This window comes from Rhinolophus ferrumequinum, chromosome 2, assembly GCF_004115265.2.
Source record: "Rhinolophus ferrumequinum isolate MPI-CBG mRhiFer1 chromosome 2, mRhiFer1_v1.p, whole genome shotgun sequence".
Classification (NCBI taxonomy): Eukaryota; Metazoa; Chordata; class Mammalia; order Chiroptera; family Rhinolophidae; genus Rhinolophus; species Rhinolophus ferrumequinum.
Genome location: NC_046285.1, coordinates 67,459,140 through 67,473,098, shown reverse-complemented (window position 1 = coordinate 67,473,098; position 13,959 = coordinate 67,459,140). Strand labels below are relative to the sequence as shown.

The 13,959-nt window shown below is 34.8% G+C and overlaps 1 protein-coding gene across 1 annotated transcript in view; it reads left to right on the top strand.

The window, feature by feature from the left end:
* NAALADL2 (N-acetylated alpha-linked acidic dipeptidase like 2) overlaps positions 1–13,959 on the top strand; it is an 890,763-nt gene that overhangs the window by 839,214 nt on the left and 37,590 nt on the right. Inside the window, exon 13 of the mRNA XM_033130693.1 lies at positions 5,667–5,865. Within this exon, the coding sequence (XP_032986584.1) occupies positions 5,667–5,865 (199 nt within the window). The remainder of the gene's footprint in view (positions 1–5,666; positions 5,866–13,959) is intronic.

Below are 13,959 nucleotides of genomic sequence, written 5' to 3'. Positions count from 1 at the left end.
CCTTTGAAACTGTGATAAGCTCATCTATATAAGAATAGGTTCTGTGAAATACTATTAAAGTAAAAGGTTGTGTTTGTTTGATATAAAAAATGTAGTTTTAGGGTATGACCAGTACATTTTACTCTTAATTTGAAATGAAATTGAGTGAGTCTTTAAAAATATAGCCAGAAAAGAGAAGCAAAAGGTAGAAAAATGGAAATAAACTAAAGTTTAAAACTTTTCAGATTTTGAAACTCTTAAGAGGGACCACAATAACAGATATGAAACTCATTCTTTAAAATAAGACAGTTATGACTGCATCCAAGAATTGTAGAACCGACAATACACGCAGATTTATGCCAAGCTGAAACTCATCAATTTATGACGTGTCTCAGGATAAGAAGTAGTTTGTGCAGGTCCCAGATCCTGGCAGGCTAGAACATGTGTAGATAGAGTGGTGCAGTCAGCACTGTAATCACTGGTCTTACCCAGAAGTCTTAGAGGCCTTGTGAAAAGGACTTGTATAAAGTCAGTTTGAGCTTCTGATTTACTATCGGAAGGTGTTTTAGAGTCCTGTATCAAAGGTCCTCAGGAGGAACAAGTTTTCTGGGAAACACCTTGGCACTTTAGCAGTCGCTCCACGAAGCCCAAGTATTGTGCTAAATGCCTTATATTCATTGTGACATTTAACCTGACTCTAGCCCCATGAGCTGAGCTGGGTATTGTTAAAACTAATTTCGAGATGAAGAAACTGAGCCTCTGGACCTCCTGACAGAGATATGTGCATGTGTGTCTGTATGTGTATATGTGTGTGTTACTCAGGTGTATATATTTAATTGGAGGTTTAGTGCTTGAATATAGGTCTGGCAGATTCCAAAACCCCTGAGCTTTCCACTACACCACACTATCTTGAGGGGAGGATGCTATAGAGTGATGATTGGCTAGAAGACAGGTGATGCTCTGAGTAGTAGTAATATGATTACTCCAGTGTATTTTAAAGCCTCTCCTGAATTGTCTTGCTTAGATCTCAAAATCCATCTCAATATCTACTGACTGACAATCTTTCTTTCCCTCCCTCCATTGCTTCCTTCTATTCTCTCTCCTTCCTCTTCAATTAATATGAACACTGCGTATAATATCCATCTCTGTCTTTTCCATAACAAGCTGAAAAAAAAAAGAATGGGTTTAAGTTAGAAGTAGATTCAAACTCTAGAAGTGTGAGGACTGAGGGAAGAGGAAGGGGAGACTAATCATATTACTGGTTATAGGTGGAACACCTACCTCAACTTGCTTTAATGTAAATAAAGTCCCAGAACTTTCAAGTGTTCCATTTGAGATGCCCTTGATTTCTGGGTAATTTTATGATTTGTCTTTCAAGTTTACTTTTTTCTTGGTATCTACTTGGAATAGTCTTATATACAACGAACTCTTCAGTCATCTTCATGAACATTTATTGTATTTGACGCTATTTATTCTTCGTGTGTGTATTGTTTCTAACTTGTTTAGAAACCTATTAAGGTTAGGGACTTGACCTTATATGTCTTTGTCTCTCTCCCAGTACTTACAGAATAACACAAAAAATAGGACTCAATAAGTACTTACTAAAAACACATTTATTTTTTTGCTTTGAGATGGAGGAAAAAATACAAATTGTTTTTTGTTGGAAATATAGAAGTACATTTCAATTGTCTCTTGAATAATATCAAGATAATTTCACTAGACAGTCTCAATTATTTTGTATTGTGTGAAGGTTGATTTTTTAAATATTTATCACAAATCTATCTGTTCTGCCATACTATAAAGACTTATTAATGGTTGGCTTTTCATCGGGAGCAAAGATGCAGATGGATCATTTTTAAAGATTGTTTCATTCCTTTACGCTTTATATTATCCCTTTATTCTTCAGAGGTTTGATATGCCAGCCCATGGGAAGAAAAACAAAACAAAACAAAAAAATGGCTCCAGATTCACAGACACTGTAAAATACATTGGGTATCCTGATTAGTTTGTATGAGAGGAGTGTGATACAGTTTCCGGGTGGCGGGGGGGGGGGGGGGGGGGGGGGGGGGGGGGGGGGCGGTGCCATGGATTGGAGGAAGTGATAAGAAGTAACATTTCTAAGAATAAAATCATTAGTGAAGTTGTTACAGTTGTTTTTTGTTTGTTTTTGTTTTCTTTTTTGGCATGCCGTTAAAAAAATAAGTTGGTAGTAATTTGTGTTTAGTTTTTGCACTTTGATGACAGTAACTTGCATTTATCTGAATGCTTAGAAATAACCATTTTTCCCATTTTCCACTGAAGGACACTAATAGTAAGTAATCTCTTCAAGACCATACTGATGGTAGTTAAGTAGAGCAGGCTCTTCTCTGTTTTTTGATATCAATTCCTTGGTTTTTAGACTCCATGTACATATTACTTCAAGACAATTGTATTAACCCTCTCTGAGAGAAATCTCTAGCTCCTAGTTTATTTTCTTAAGACTTATTACTTATTCAATCTGAACTGTTAAGAGCATCAGTTAGTTCTCTGTTTTCTGACAGTCACTGTGCCTTCAATGAAGTTTTATATATTCTTACTTTTTATGGGTTATTGGTAGTCCAAATTTTAGTTCAGTTTAACTTACCATTACCCTAAAATAGCTTCTTCTCTTTTTTATTTGTTTTCTTTTCCTTTGCAACTGTTATTGATTTCAGCAAGAGAGTAAAGGAAATAATGTTTGTTGAGGCTCATTATGTGCCAAACATCTGCCTGAGTTATTTTATATGCATTATTTAATATATCTTAAATAAGACATCTTATAATTCAACAAAAATGTTAATACATAAATGACTACCATAGGCAAAGTATTGTGCTAAGATCTGGAGATACAAATAGAGATAAAACATATTTGCTGATCTTGTGGGGTTCTTTTCAGTCAAGGAAAGGAACGAGACAAGGCAGATAATGATTAAAATATTACAAATGCTATGACACTATGATCAACATACATAATTTACATGTTCATTCATTAAATGATATGCTAGGCACAGTTTAGGTGCTGGGGAAATGGTTGTGAGCAAAATAGAAGAATCTTTTCCCTCATAGAGCTAACATTCCAATAGGGTTGCTAAGGATCATGAAGGACCGATCATTTGGGGGTCACAGAAACCTATATGAAAATGGTGACATTACTTTCTGGGCCTTATTTAAAGGGAAAAACAAGCTTTAATTGGCACAGAAATGATTACTAGGAATCTTTGGAACATTAGTTATGTATCAGAATGATTGTGTTAACTTTGAGAGTAAAGCTACTTTTCAATTTATAGCTTCAAATCCTCAAAGTAATACATAGGGTATGTAATGGATGGCAGGCTTCCACTATCAGGGTCCTTTCTGGGTCCAGCCAGGTCCTAAAGCTGTCAATTCTCAACGTCCACACCACCATGAAAGATAAATTCATTTAAACTAAATAAGGTAGAATGGTACAATTTGTCTCACTTGATTCAGTAGTAATGTCTTCAATTCTGTAGTGTATGTTACATCAGAACAGATTTTTCTTTCTTAAATGGAAGACTCTTAAGGATGTCAAACTTGTTTTTTCTGTTGTTCAGTCTTTCACTTCCAGTATGAACTAAATCTTTTTCTTTCCTTGTGCCACAGTGTTCCCTGAAAGTTCTCCATATATTAACTTTAATGAACCATAATAATTTAAGATAAAGCATTTCTTTCTAATATAACATTAGTTTTCTTATTGATTTCGGGGGTTGGGGGAGGCTAGGTTTTCTCAATGAACAAAAATATCCTCTCACACAACCTCAAGTTTTGTTGTGAAATCAAAGGATGATTAATGGATGTGAAATGCACGATAAAAACATCAAAATGCCAAAAAATGTGAACTCCTACAACTGATTTTATTTATATTGTTAATATCAGTGAATAGAGAGTTACAAAGAGGGCTATCTCTTTGTAGCCCTCATAAAAAACACCTATCTGTATATGGTTTTCTTCTGTTGTTGAATTTTGTTCTAAAAAGACTTTATTAAATTGATTTTGTTTATTCAGTAAGCAGTTACTGAGTGTCAGAACTATGCTAGGCTTTAAAACACTGACATGTAAAATGGTCCCCATCAAATGAAGATGAGAGACAAAAAGACGATTGTGTTAGAGGTTGGTAAATCTACCGCAGACATATTTTATACATCAGCTATAGTTCTAACCTAATTTTCCTTTTCTTAGCTATATCACCTCTCTGCAGTGCTTCTTAAACTTGAAATGGTATGGCATAATCTGAGTACCCTGTTGAAATGGAGATTCCTAGGCTCAACCCCTAGAGAGAGTCAGAAGATCAGAGAATCTGCATTTCCGCAAAGACCAGGTGTTTTGAGAACTGGTAACCCTAGGACTTCACTTGGAGAAAGAGTCCCTTTGTGATCTTTCCCTTTTGCCCAAGACATCCCCAAATGAGGATGCTATAAGGCCTCTTTTTATTCCTCTATCTGCTTATCTCAATGACATACTGCCCGCTTAGACTTACTAAGTACATCTCATTTCATCACTTTGATTTGAAGTAATCCTTTGTAATGATGTGCTGAACTTATTGGAGTCAGTTGTACCTAATCTCCTGAGAATGACCCTCTAACTGTTGCCTCACCCAAGGACTGACTCTAATGGTGGGGATATCTGGAAGAAGATAATGAGGGAATGCCCCCTCTTATAGTGTAATAAAAGAGTGCTTTTTAAATAAGGTATAAAACCACATCAGCTGGGAACTGCCTATATGTAGGCAAATGTTTTCTAAGTATTTATCATTTAATCCTCATAACAAATCTATGAAGCAGGTGTTACTATTATGTCTATTTTACAAATGAGAACACGTGCCCAGTGTCACACAGCTGCTGAGTGGTAGAGCAGGGAATGCACTACAGTGGTCTCGCTCCCTGATCTGGCGGCTGTAATCATTATACTAATGCTACCTTTCTCTTAGTTAGTGGAATGACCTGCAGTCCCTTTGCTATCACCATTCACATCAGGATTACTCCAGTAAGTTAGACAAACGAATAAACAGACAAAAATCATCTCAAAATCAAAACGAAACATTGCAAACAGTATACAGGATAGATTTCAGTGTATGTGCAAATCAAATATGTATTTTAACTTCAAATTACAGAATTTTAGTAAAGAAGAAAGGGCCCAATCGACTCATAGCAACACATTCTCATATATCTCATGTTCTCAGAAAAGACAATGATAATTATTCTTGGAATCCCCCCTCCGCCGTTAGAAATACAGGTACTCCACCATGAGCATGGATTTTTGAATCAGAAAGATCAGTCTACTAATTCTGGCCTGTCACTTACTTCTTGATGACTCATGGCAATTTGCTTACTTTAATTAATTCTCTGTTTCTATGAGATGGACATGACAATACAAGGTTTGGTGAATATTAAGTGAGATAATTATATCAAGTGCTTAACCCAGTGTCTGGAACATAGCAGTCTCTCAGCTATTTGTACCTATTTACTGATATTACTATTAGAGGTAATTATTAGTAGTAGTATTAGTGGTAGTAATAAATCCGATACTCTTCGTAGGATATAATATGTTTATACAGAATATTTTTGATGAAATGAATACATCATGATTATAAAATGATTATTTTACTCCTTTGAAAACATCTCTTCTGAAATGAGCTTATTTATCTTCACCAGGTTATCAACCCAACACTCATCAACTGTTAGCCCAGGCCACACGCCTGCGGGACAGTGCTGAACTCTTTCAGTCGGACGAGATGCGTCCTGCTAATGATCCAAAGGAGAGAGACCCTGTCCGGGTCAGAATGCTAAATGACATTCTTCAAGACATGGAGAAGAACTTCCTGGTACAGCAAGTGCCACCAGGGTTTTATAGGTAGGATATGTGTCTCAACATTTATATTTTTATACCCCTCAATTACACTTTTTTTTATGTTTGACTTTCAGAACATGTATCCTCTGTGAAAAAAACACTATTTATTTTAAATGTAAAGCAGTTATTATAGCTCCAGTTTGAGGACCACTCTCTTCCCCCAAAGAAAAGTTCAACTGCATAAATATACAAGAAAGGAAACTTGGTGTAGCAGTATCATATAGAAAATGATTAAGAATTTTTTTGACATTAACAAAATGGGTCGAACATGATATGGATACTAAAAAACAAAATGGTATTGTAGGTTATATTGGGAGAAATACACTTTCATGAGTGAATCAGGATATAAACACATGCCATTCTGTCCTAGTAGGACCTAAAAATTTCATTCTAAGTGGGCTTTCACAAAGTTTAATATTGAAGGGAGAGTAGTATTTAGATGAATATTGAAGCAACCATGGGATTATTTAGTTGGAGTGATTTTTGAAAAACATTTAAACATTTTAACAAATATTTTAATCAAACAATTTTCATTTGGAAGGAAATTCGTTTTAGACTTTTAAAGGATGAGATGAATATGACATGGTTTTATTTTTGAGGTTCCTGATATATCAGCAACTAAACAAAGAGGGAGAATGTAGTTTAAAAGATTATTACATATTTTAAATGTTTTTAACTGTTTGATTCTTCTATAAGACACAAAATATAAATATACATACTTTTCTGTGCTTATATAATGGGTGTATGTGTAATATATATTATATATATATATGTATGTGTATATATGTACGCACACACACACACACACACACACCTATATATACCAGGGACACCGAAAAAATGTAAACAAGTGGACACTTTTATCAACGTTGCTCACGCAGTAGTTTGCCGTAATCAGAAGTGTCTGAACACTGATGGTAACCACTTTGAGCACCTCTTGTAATTGCAGAAGTCAATCGTGACTTGTATTCATCTTTTGTTATCAGTTTGTATTGAGTAGTACAATTACAATAGTTTTTTTCCTTTCTTAAAATGTGTATGCATTTTTTATACCCTCTGTGTGTGTGTGCGTGTGTGTGTATGTGTTTCTTTTATATATGTATGTGTATATATGTATGTGTGTATATATATACATATATACACATATGTGTGTATACACATATATATGTGTATATTCATTCCAAGGTTTATCATGAGACAAGTCAGGAGACAAAGAGGTGTTAGAGAAAGAGTGAAGGCAAGAAGACTATTTGGCCCAGAACTGTCATATATAAAGGGCCTCAAATTTAGCCTTTACACCACGTCTATGTATGTATGTATGTATGTATGTATGTATGTATGTATCTATCTATCTATCCATCTATCTCTATGTATAAAATAATATGCTGTACTAGACATGCCATGTATTACCAAAGGATATCACAAGAACTAAAGATTTGAAACATAGGAACAGAAGTCTTAATTATATATGAGAAAGAAGTTGCTAACAAGTAGTGTTCTTTAAAGACTAAATATGATGTTTTAATAGGGTAGTGAAACCATTATCACTGCAGATATTAAAACATAGGCTGAGTTGCCCTAAGTACCTGAATATTTGGAGTACATGAGATTTAAGGTATCTTTTAGTACAAAAATTCAGTTGTCTGACAAATCACTTGATCTCTTCACACCTTAATTTCTACATCGATAAAATGAGATGATGGAATGAGACCCCTTTCTAGTAAGAAACTTTGTCTCCTTATGATGTTTAATGATTTCTTGTCATGACTTCAAACCCAAATTCACATTTAAAATCCTTATTTTATATCATGGCTTCTAATACTGTGACTCTGTGTCGTAAGTCTTTGGGAAATGCTCATTTACTACAATAGCTATCTTTAAGGCACTCTGTATGCTCCATGTACTCTTGTAATCATCAGAGACATAAAAAGTGGCCTCAAGTTAAAAACACCTGCCCTGATGAGTTTATATACCAGTGGTGGGGAGGTGGAAGCAGAATGATCAAGGTAATTAAGTAAGATATTAGTATATGATATAATAAGAGCTAAAGAGAAAAATTAAACCACATATGAAATCTAGCATTACTAAAAAGTCTTAATCAGAGTAAAGTACAGAGTGCCAAAAAAATGTATACATGTTTTAAGATAACATCTCTATTTTTGGAATATATGATGTATATTTATGGAATACAAAATGCAAGATCATTTTATTTTCTTTACTTTTAATTTCTGAAAATTCAGAAATTAATAAAATTATATGTTAAATATATATAGTTTTGAATGCTATGATATAGTAAACTCTCCATTTGCCCTCTTGCCACTTACACTAGATATAGAAGACCCTTTGTGGTCTGACTTATGTGTCTAGTAAATTTTGTACTACCACTTCAATAATATTTATGAACTCATTTTGAATCGAAAAGTAAAATTTGTCTTGTTTTGAGTTCATAATGATTAAGCAAGTGATTTTTATTCCTGTTAATAACATTATTACAGGATACCTTGTATTCCAGTGTACAAGACTGAAAATGTTGATTATAATAATATTCTAACTCATATGGCAAACTTTAGGATTGAAAGCTTATGGTCCAATATTCTAGCATTATTTTAAACTATTACTATAGTTGTTGAAGGAATACATGTATGCTATTCTTCTCCTTGGCTGTATTAATTCATGTATATGCCAACAGTGCAAATACATTCAATAGCTTCATTTTGATTTGATATCTGGCTGAACTTTATCTCAAGATTGTCATGAATTTTACTTCATTTCTGAAATGTATAACAAATCATTCTACTTCATTTTTTTCTGGATAGAAAAGTCACATTTCTAAATATTCTTGGTGCAAAAAAATTCAAAATTGCAATAGACTTTGTACTCATTATCCTTCTAAGCTCATTTTCTATGGGAGAGGAAATGTTCAAAGTAAAAAGATGGGTGTAACAGAATGACATGCAGTTTAAGAATATGGGAAAGTTGATTACTTATAATGACAGCTATACAGAGAAAAGATAAAATTGTTAATTACATAGTACCAAAGAACATTTAGTGAACAGAGGTCTTTTTTTGTTTTAAATGTTAAACAACCTTTAGAGATAGCATTCAAGTAAGAATCTTACCCTTCAACCTGATGGTGTTATGACAATTCTCGTCAAATATACAAGGAGGAAGTCAAAAGTGATTTGCTTTTTAAGAAAGTTGTTGACAGAAGTTCATTGTACAAAATATTGCATTTGGAATTTTGATCATGTCCCAAAGGATACTGCCTCAACAAAAGTGTCACTAAACACTGACATATGTTTTTTTCGGAATATGCAACAGAATTTCCCTATAATTTGGCATAAGACTATTCAAAGATTTTGAATCCTATGATGTTGTGTCTAAAACTGACTGACATTCCTATAAATAAACCTTAATTGAACATTGCTCTGTGCAAGCATACTGATGAAAACTGGCAGTATAAGATCCCTACCTTCAAGGAATTTACACTAATTCCAGAAATAAGATACATAAATCATAATTTAAATAAATCTGCAATATATTTATGCAAAATACCCAAAGAGTGCTATAGGCAAGAAGTACTGTTGGGATTCAGTAAAGAGAGAAACTATTATCTTGTGGCAGTCAAGAAGGACTTTATAGGGAAAAGCAGAAATGTATGTGGGCTTGAGGAAATGGGAAGACGTCTAATAAATTCTGGAGTACTATAGGCTGAATGTTTGTGTCCTCCCAACATGTATGTGTTCAGACCGAATCTCCAATATGATGATATTTGGAGGTGGGGCCTTCTGGAAATGATTAGGTCATTAAGGCAGAGCCCTTAGGAATGGGATCAGTACCCTTATGAAAGAGACCCTAGGGAGTTCCCTCAGCCCTCCTACCATCTATGGACAAGGACACAGGCCCTCTCCAGACACTGAATCTGCCAGTGACTTGCTCTTAGACTTCCCAGCCTCCAGAACTGTGAGGAACACATCGTGTTGTTTATAAGTCAGCCAGTCTACAGCTTTTTCTTTTTCTTTTTCTTTTTCTTTTCTTTCTTTTTTTTTTTTTTAATAATAGCCTAAACTGACTAAGACAGGGAGAATTTCAGAAGAGGACAGTGTGAATAAAGATACAAAGGAAAAGTTGCCTGTGATATGTAGGGGGGAGTGGGGAACAAGAAATGGAACTAGTCTGAGTGGTTATTAGGTTCATCGTTATGGAGAGCAGGAAGGAATCAAATTATGGAGTCCCTTAAACACTCTGTTGCAAAGTTTGGGCTTCGTGTTTTATACAAAAGAAGCCATGAAGAAATCTGCATTGTTGGGAAACTTATCTGATGCTACAGATAGGGTGCACTGCAGTTGAGAGAGACCAGAAAGCTTCAGGAAGGCGAAAGTATGGAGGGATGAGAAAATGATTTGGAATGTTGGTGTCAAAGAAGAGCAAAAGGTTGACTTGGGGAGATGGCATTAAGGAAAAATTGCTGAATTTAGTTACTGAGTGGCCATGGAAGTCTTATTTCTGGTTGTTACGATGCCTCTGGGGCTAGGTAGATGAAGCAGGGTTGGTAGTGGAAAGAGATTTCTCTCTGTCCATTTATTTAGTCAGTTAGTTAAAGCGTGTCAGTATCTCTGGGTCTCCATGTAATTATATGATAATCTGTAGTTAAAGATCCTTTTCGAAGTCCCTTACTGCGCTAAAAAAAATCTGATTCAATGGATGGACACTCCCTGTATTAAGAGTTGAAGAATTCTTCTAATTCTGAGTACATGGAACAGGAAAAGCACAGTGATAGACTGTGATAGCATACTGAAAAGCTTCAAAGTGCTCCCGACTTACTGAGCTTGGTAGGCAATGGGCAGCATATGACACTCTACATATATGATCAGGGACTATATAAGTGAAAATGTGTTGAAAACTACAAATCATCACAAAAATATTGCTACTACCAAAATGCAGCAATGTAAAATCTGAGTTGTTGCCTGAGTAGGAAGGGTAGTATGTATTTTCTTGAGAACTCTGAGTCTTTTCTCTCTCCTTCCTTTCCTATGATTCAAGTAGGTACTGCTCTACTACTCGTGAGGACTGGGTGTGTCTGGAGAAGAGATCTTGTGGCATCTGTGTTTTGTTATTGGATTATTTTTAATTCTCTATAGTTACTATTCTGCAAAAGCAGATTGAGCAGTCTGATCCCTAGAACCTATGTATTCTCCACTACAGTATATTTTCTTAAAAAAAAAAAATAAATTAAAGACTATTTTTTAGAGCAAGTTTAGGTTTAGAGGAAAATTGAGCAGAAATTACAGAGTTCCCATATAACCTATAACCCTTCACACATAGTTTTCCCTCCCACACACAGCCCCCGCTCCTATTATTAAGTTTGCAAATAGTATGGTATATTTGTTGCAGTTGATGAGCCGCTACTGAACATTATTATTAACTAAAGTTCATAGGTACTATTAGTGTTTACTCTTTGTGTTGCGTATCCTACGGGTTTTGACAAATGTGTAATGGCGTGTACCCACCATTACATTTAGGCTATCACGCAGAGTATTGCCACTGCCCTAAAACCTCTTCTCTATCAGGTCATTCCTCTGTCCCCACTCCCTGAGCCTCTGACAACCACTGATTTTCTTCCTGTCGGCAGAGTTTTGCCTTTCCCAGAATGTCATATCGTTTAAAACATACAGCAGGTAGCCTTTTCAGGTTAGCTTCTTCACTTAGCAATATGAATGTAAGTTTCTTTCATATTAATTTATTTTTATCACTAAATAATATTCCACTATATAATGCACCACAGTTTGTTTATCCATTCACCCATAGAAGGACATCTTGATTGCCTTCAGATTTTGACGATTATGAATAAAGCTGCTATATATCTGTATGGAGATTTTTATGCGGATGTACAGTTTTAATTCCCCTGGGTAAATCCTAAGGAGCACAATTCCTAGATCATATGGTAAGCCTATGTTTAGCTTTGTAAAACCTATCCAACTGTCTTCCCAACTAGCTGTACCTTTTTACATTCCCACTAGTAAGGTCCCAGATTCTCACCAGCTTTTGTTATCAATATTCTGTATTTTAGTCATTCTAATAGATGTGTGTTGCTATCTTGTTTTAATTTTCAATTCTCTAATGATATATGATGTTGATCATATTTTTATATGCTGATTTTCTATCTGTATATCTTCTTTGGTGAAGTGATCTTTCAGATACTGTGCCTGTATTTTAAATTGAGTTGTTTTCTTATTGTTGAATTTTAAGAGTTCTTTTTTATATTTTGGATGGATTTTTTTTCAGATATGTATATTACAAATATTTTTTCCCAGGCTGTGGCCTGCCTTCTCATTCCCTACATAGTGTCTTTTGCAAAGCAGAAGTTTTTAAATGCAATGAAATCAAACTTAAGTTTTGTTTTGTTTTGTTTTGTTTGCATTTGGATGTCTAGTTGTTCCAGCACCATTTGTTGAAAAGTCTATCCTTTCTCCATTGGATTGTCTTTCGTCTTTTGTCATAAAATATAATTTTTATATTGCCTTTTACTATCAGCATCTCACTTGTCCATAATAGAATAAATTTCAGAATTAAGAATGCTATGTAACAATGGTATTTTAGGAAGACCATGGGATTAAGGATTTATAAAAATGACAATGAGGTGTGAGTAGAAGCATTTATCTTTTACTACTTGAATGACTTGGAGCAAGCTAATTAGCCACTCAGTTTCTCATCTCTAAAATAGGAACTCTCAAAGGGCTATTAATAGTAGGATAAGTTTAGATAAAATTGGATAAAATGTGACAAGGTGATTTATAAACTACAGAATTTCATACAAATATTAGAAAATAAAAGTAATATTTATACCATTCTGCTATTTTACTTCAAAATATGATGCTGTTCTGGATTTGAAAGCTTCTTCCCCATATCTCTCTTAACAGAGGGAGAAATACTTTAAAGTATAGAAATGCAAAAAGTACTCTTTCCATAGGGTCACTGCAGTGAGGAATTTCTTTCATTTTTAATTTTCAATAAACAGTCCCTTCCTTCCCTTAAACATTTGTTAAAAGGTTGCATAATGAGGGATTGCAACATCCCATAGAAAATGGGGGGTCATGGAAGTAGATGTGCAGTGCTTAAAGGAGTAAATGTAATATTTAGATAGCATGAGCTTCCCAGATAATTGCGGGCACTCTAAATGATAAACCTCAAACCAGTAGGTAAGCCTTCTCTCAAACCACTTTTTAGGTGTTCAGGAAACACTCTTGTAAGCATCATAGTCTTCTGGGGCAGATTCTCCCATGTTTTAAGTTTTGAAGTCTGAACCACTTTTTAGAATTTTGGCACTAACCATTTCATGCTTAAAACTTAATATCTTATGAATATGTATTTTTCCTAGCTTATTTTAGCAAATTTCAGCAAAATTTCCTGGCCTTGTCCCAAATCATTGCAATGCTTAAGGGTGTGAGTTCCTGAGGCTGCTGTTCTGTCCCTTTCCTCACTTACCCCTATACCAGACTAAAGAGTCTTTAAAAAGGGAGAACACTCATTGTTGCCACACCCTTTATTTAAGTGACTGAACAAAACTGCACAGACATGGAAAGGTCTTTGATTTTAAACCTTTACTGTACAAATAGAAAAACTATGGAATTTCAAAACTCCTCTCATCAAAAATCTGATTGGCAAAGGTTTTCTATTAGTCGGCAACTCCCATATCTGAGAGCAAAATGTATCAATATGACCTCACATTTATATATTGGGAGAGAATATCTGCATAAAAATGCTTTTTTAGTCTCTACACATTTAAAGAGACAGCAGTCAAACAGTAAAAGCTAATAAGGGTTTCCTTCCCTTCCCTTTATGAGATACACATACGTACCCCTTGCTGCTCTATTAACTGTAGTTAGATGGGATTATGGGATAATTTTACAAAAGAATAGGAAATTTAGTGTTGCTCTGGGGAGGAGAATCAGACATCCACCCACTTCATTTGTATTGCAAAGGTTTTGATTTGAGGATATGGGAAATCGAGAGGGAAGCAACCATGAGCCAGTGTAGAATGAGCCAGTTTAGTACTGTCTGCTAGATAGAAAAAGGACTCTGGGAAAGTGAACATCC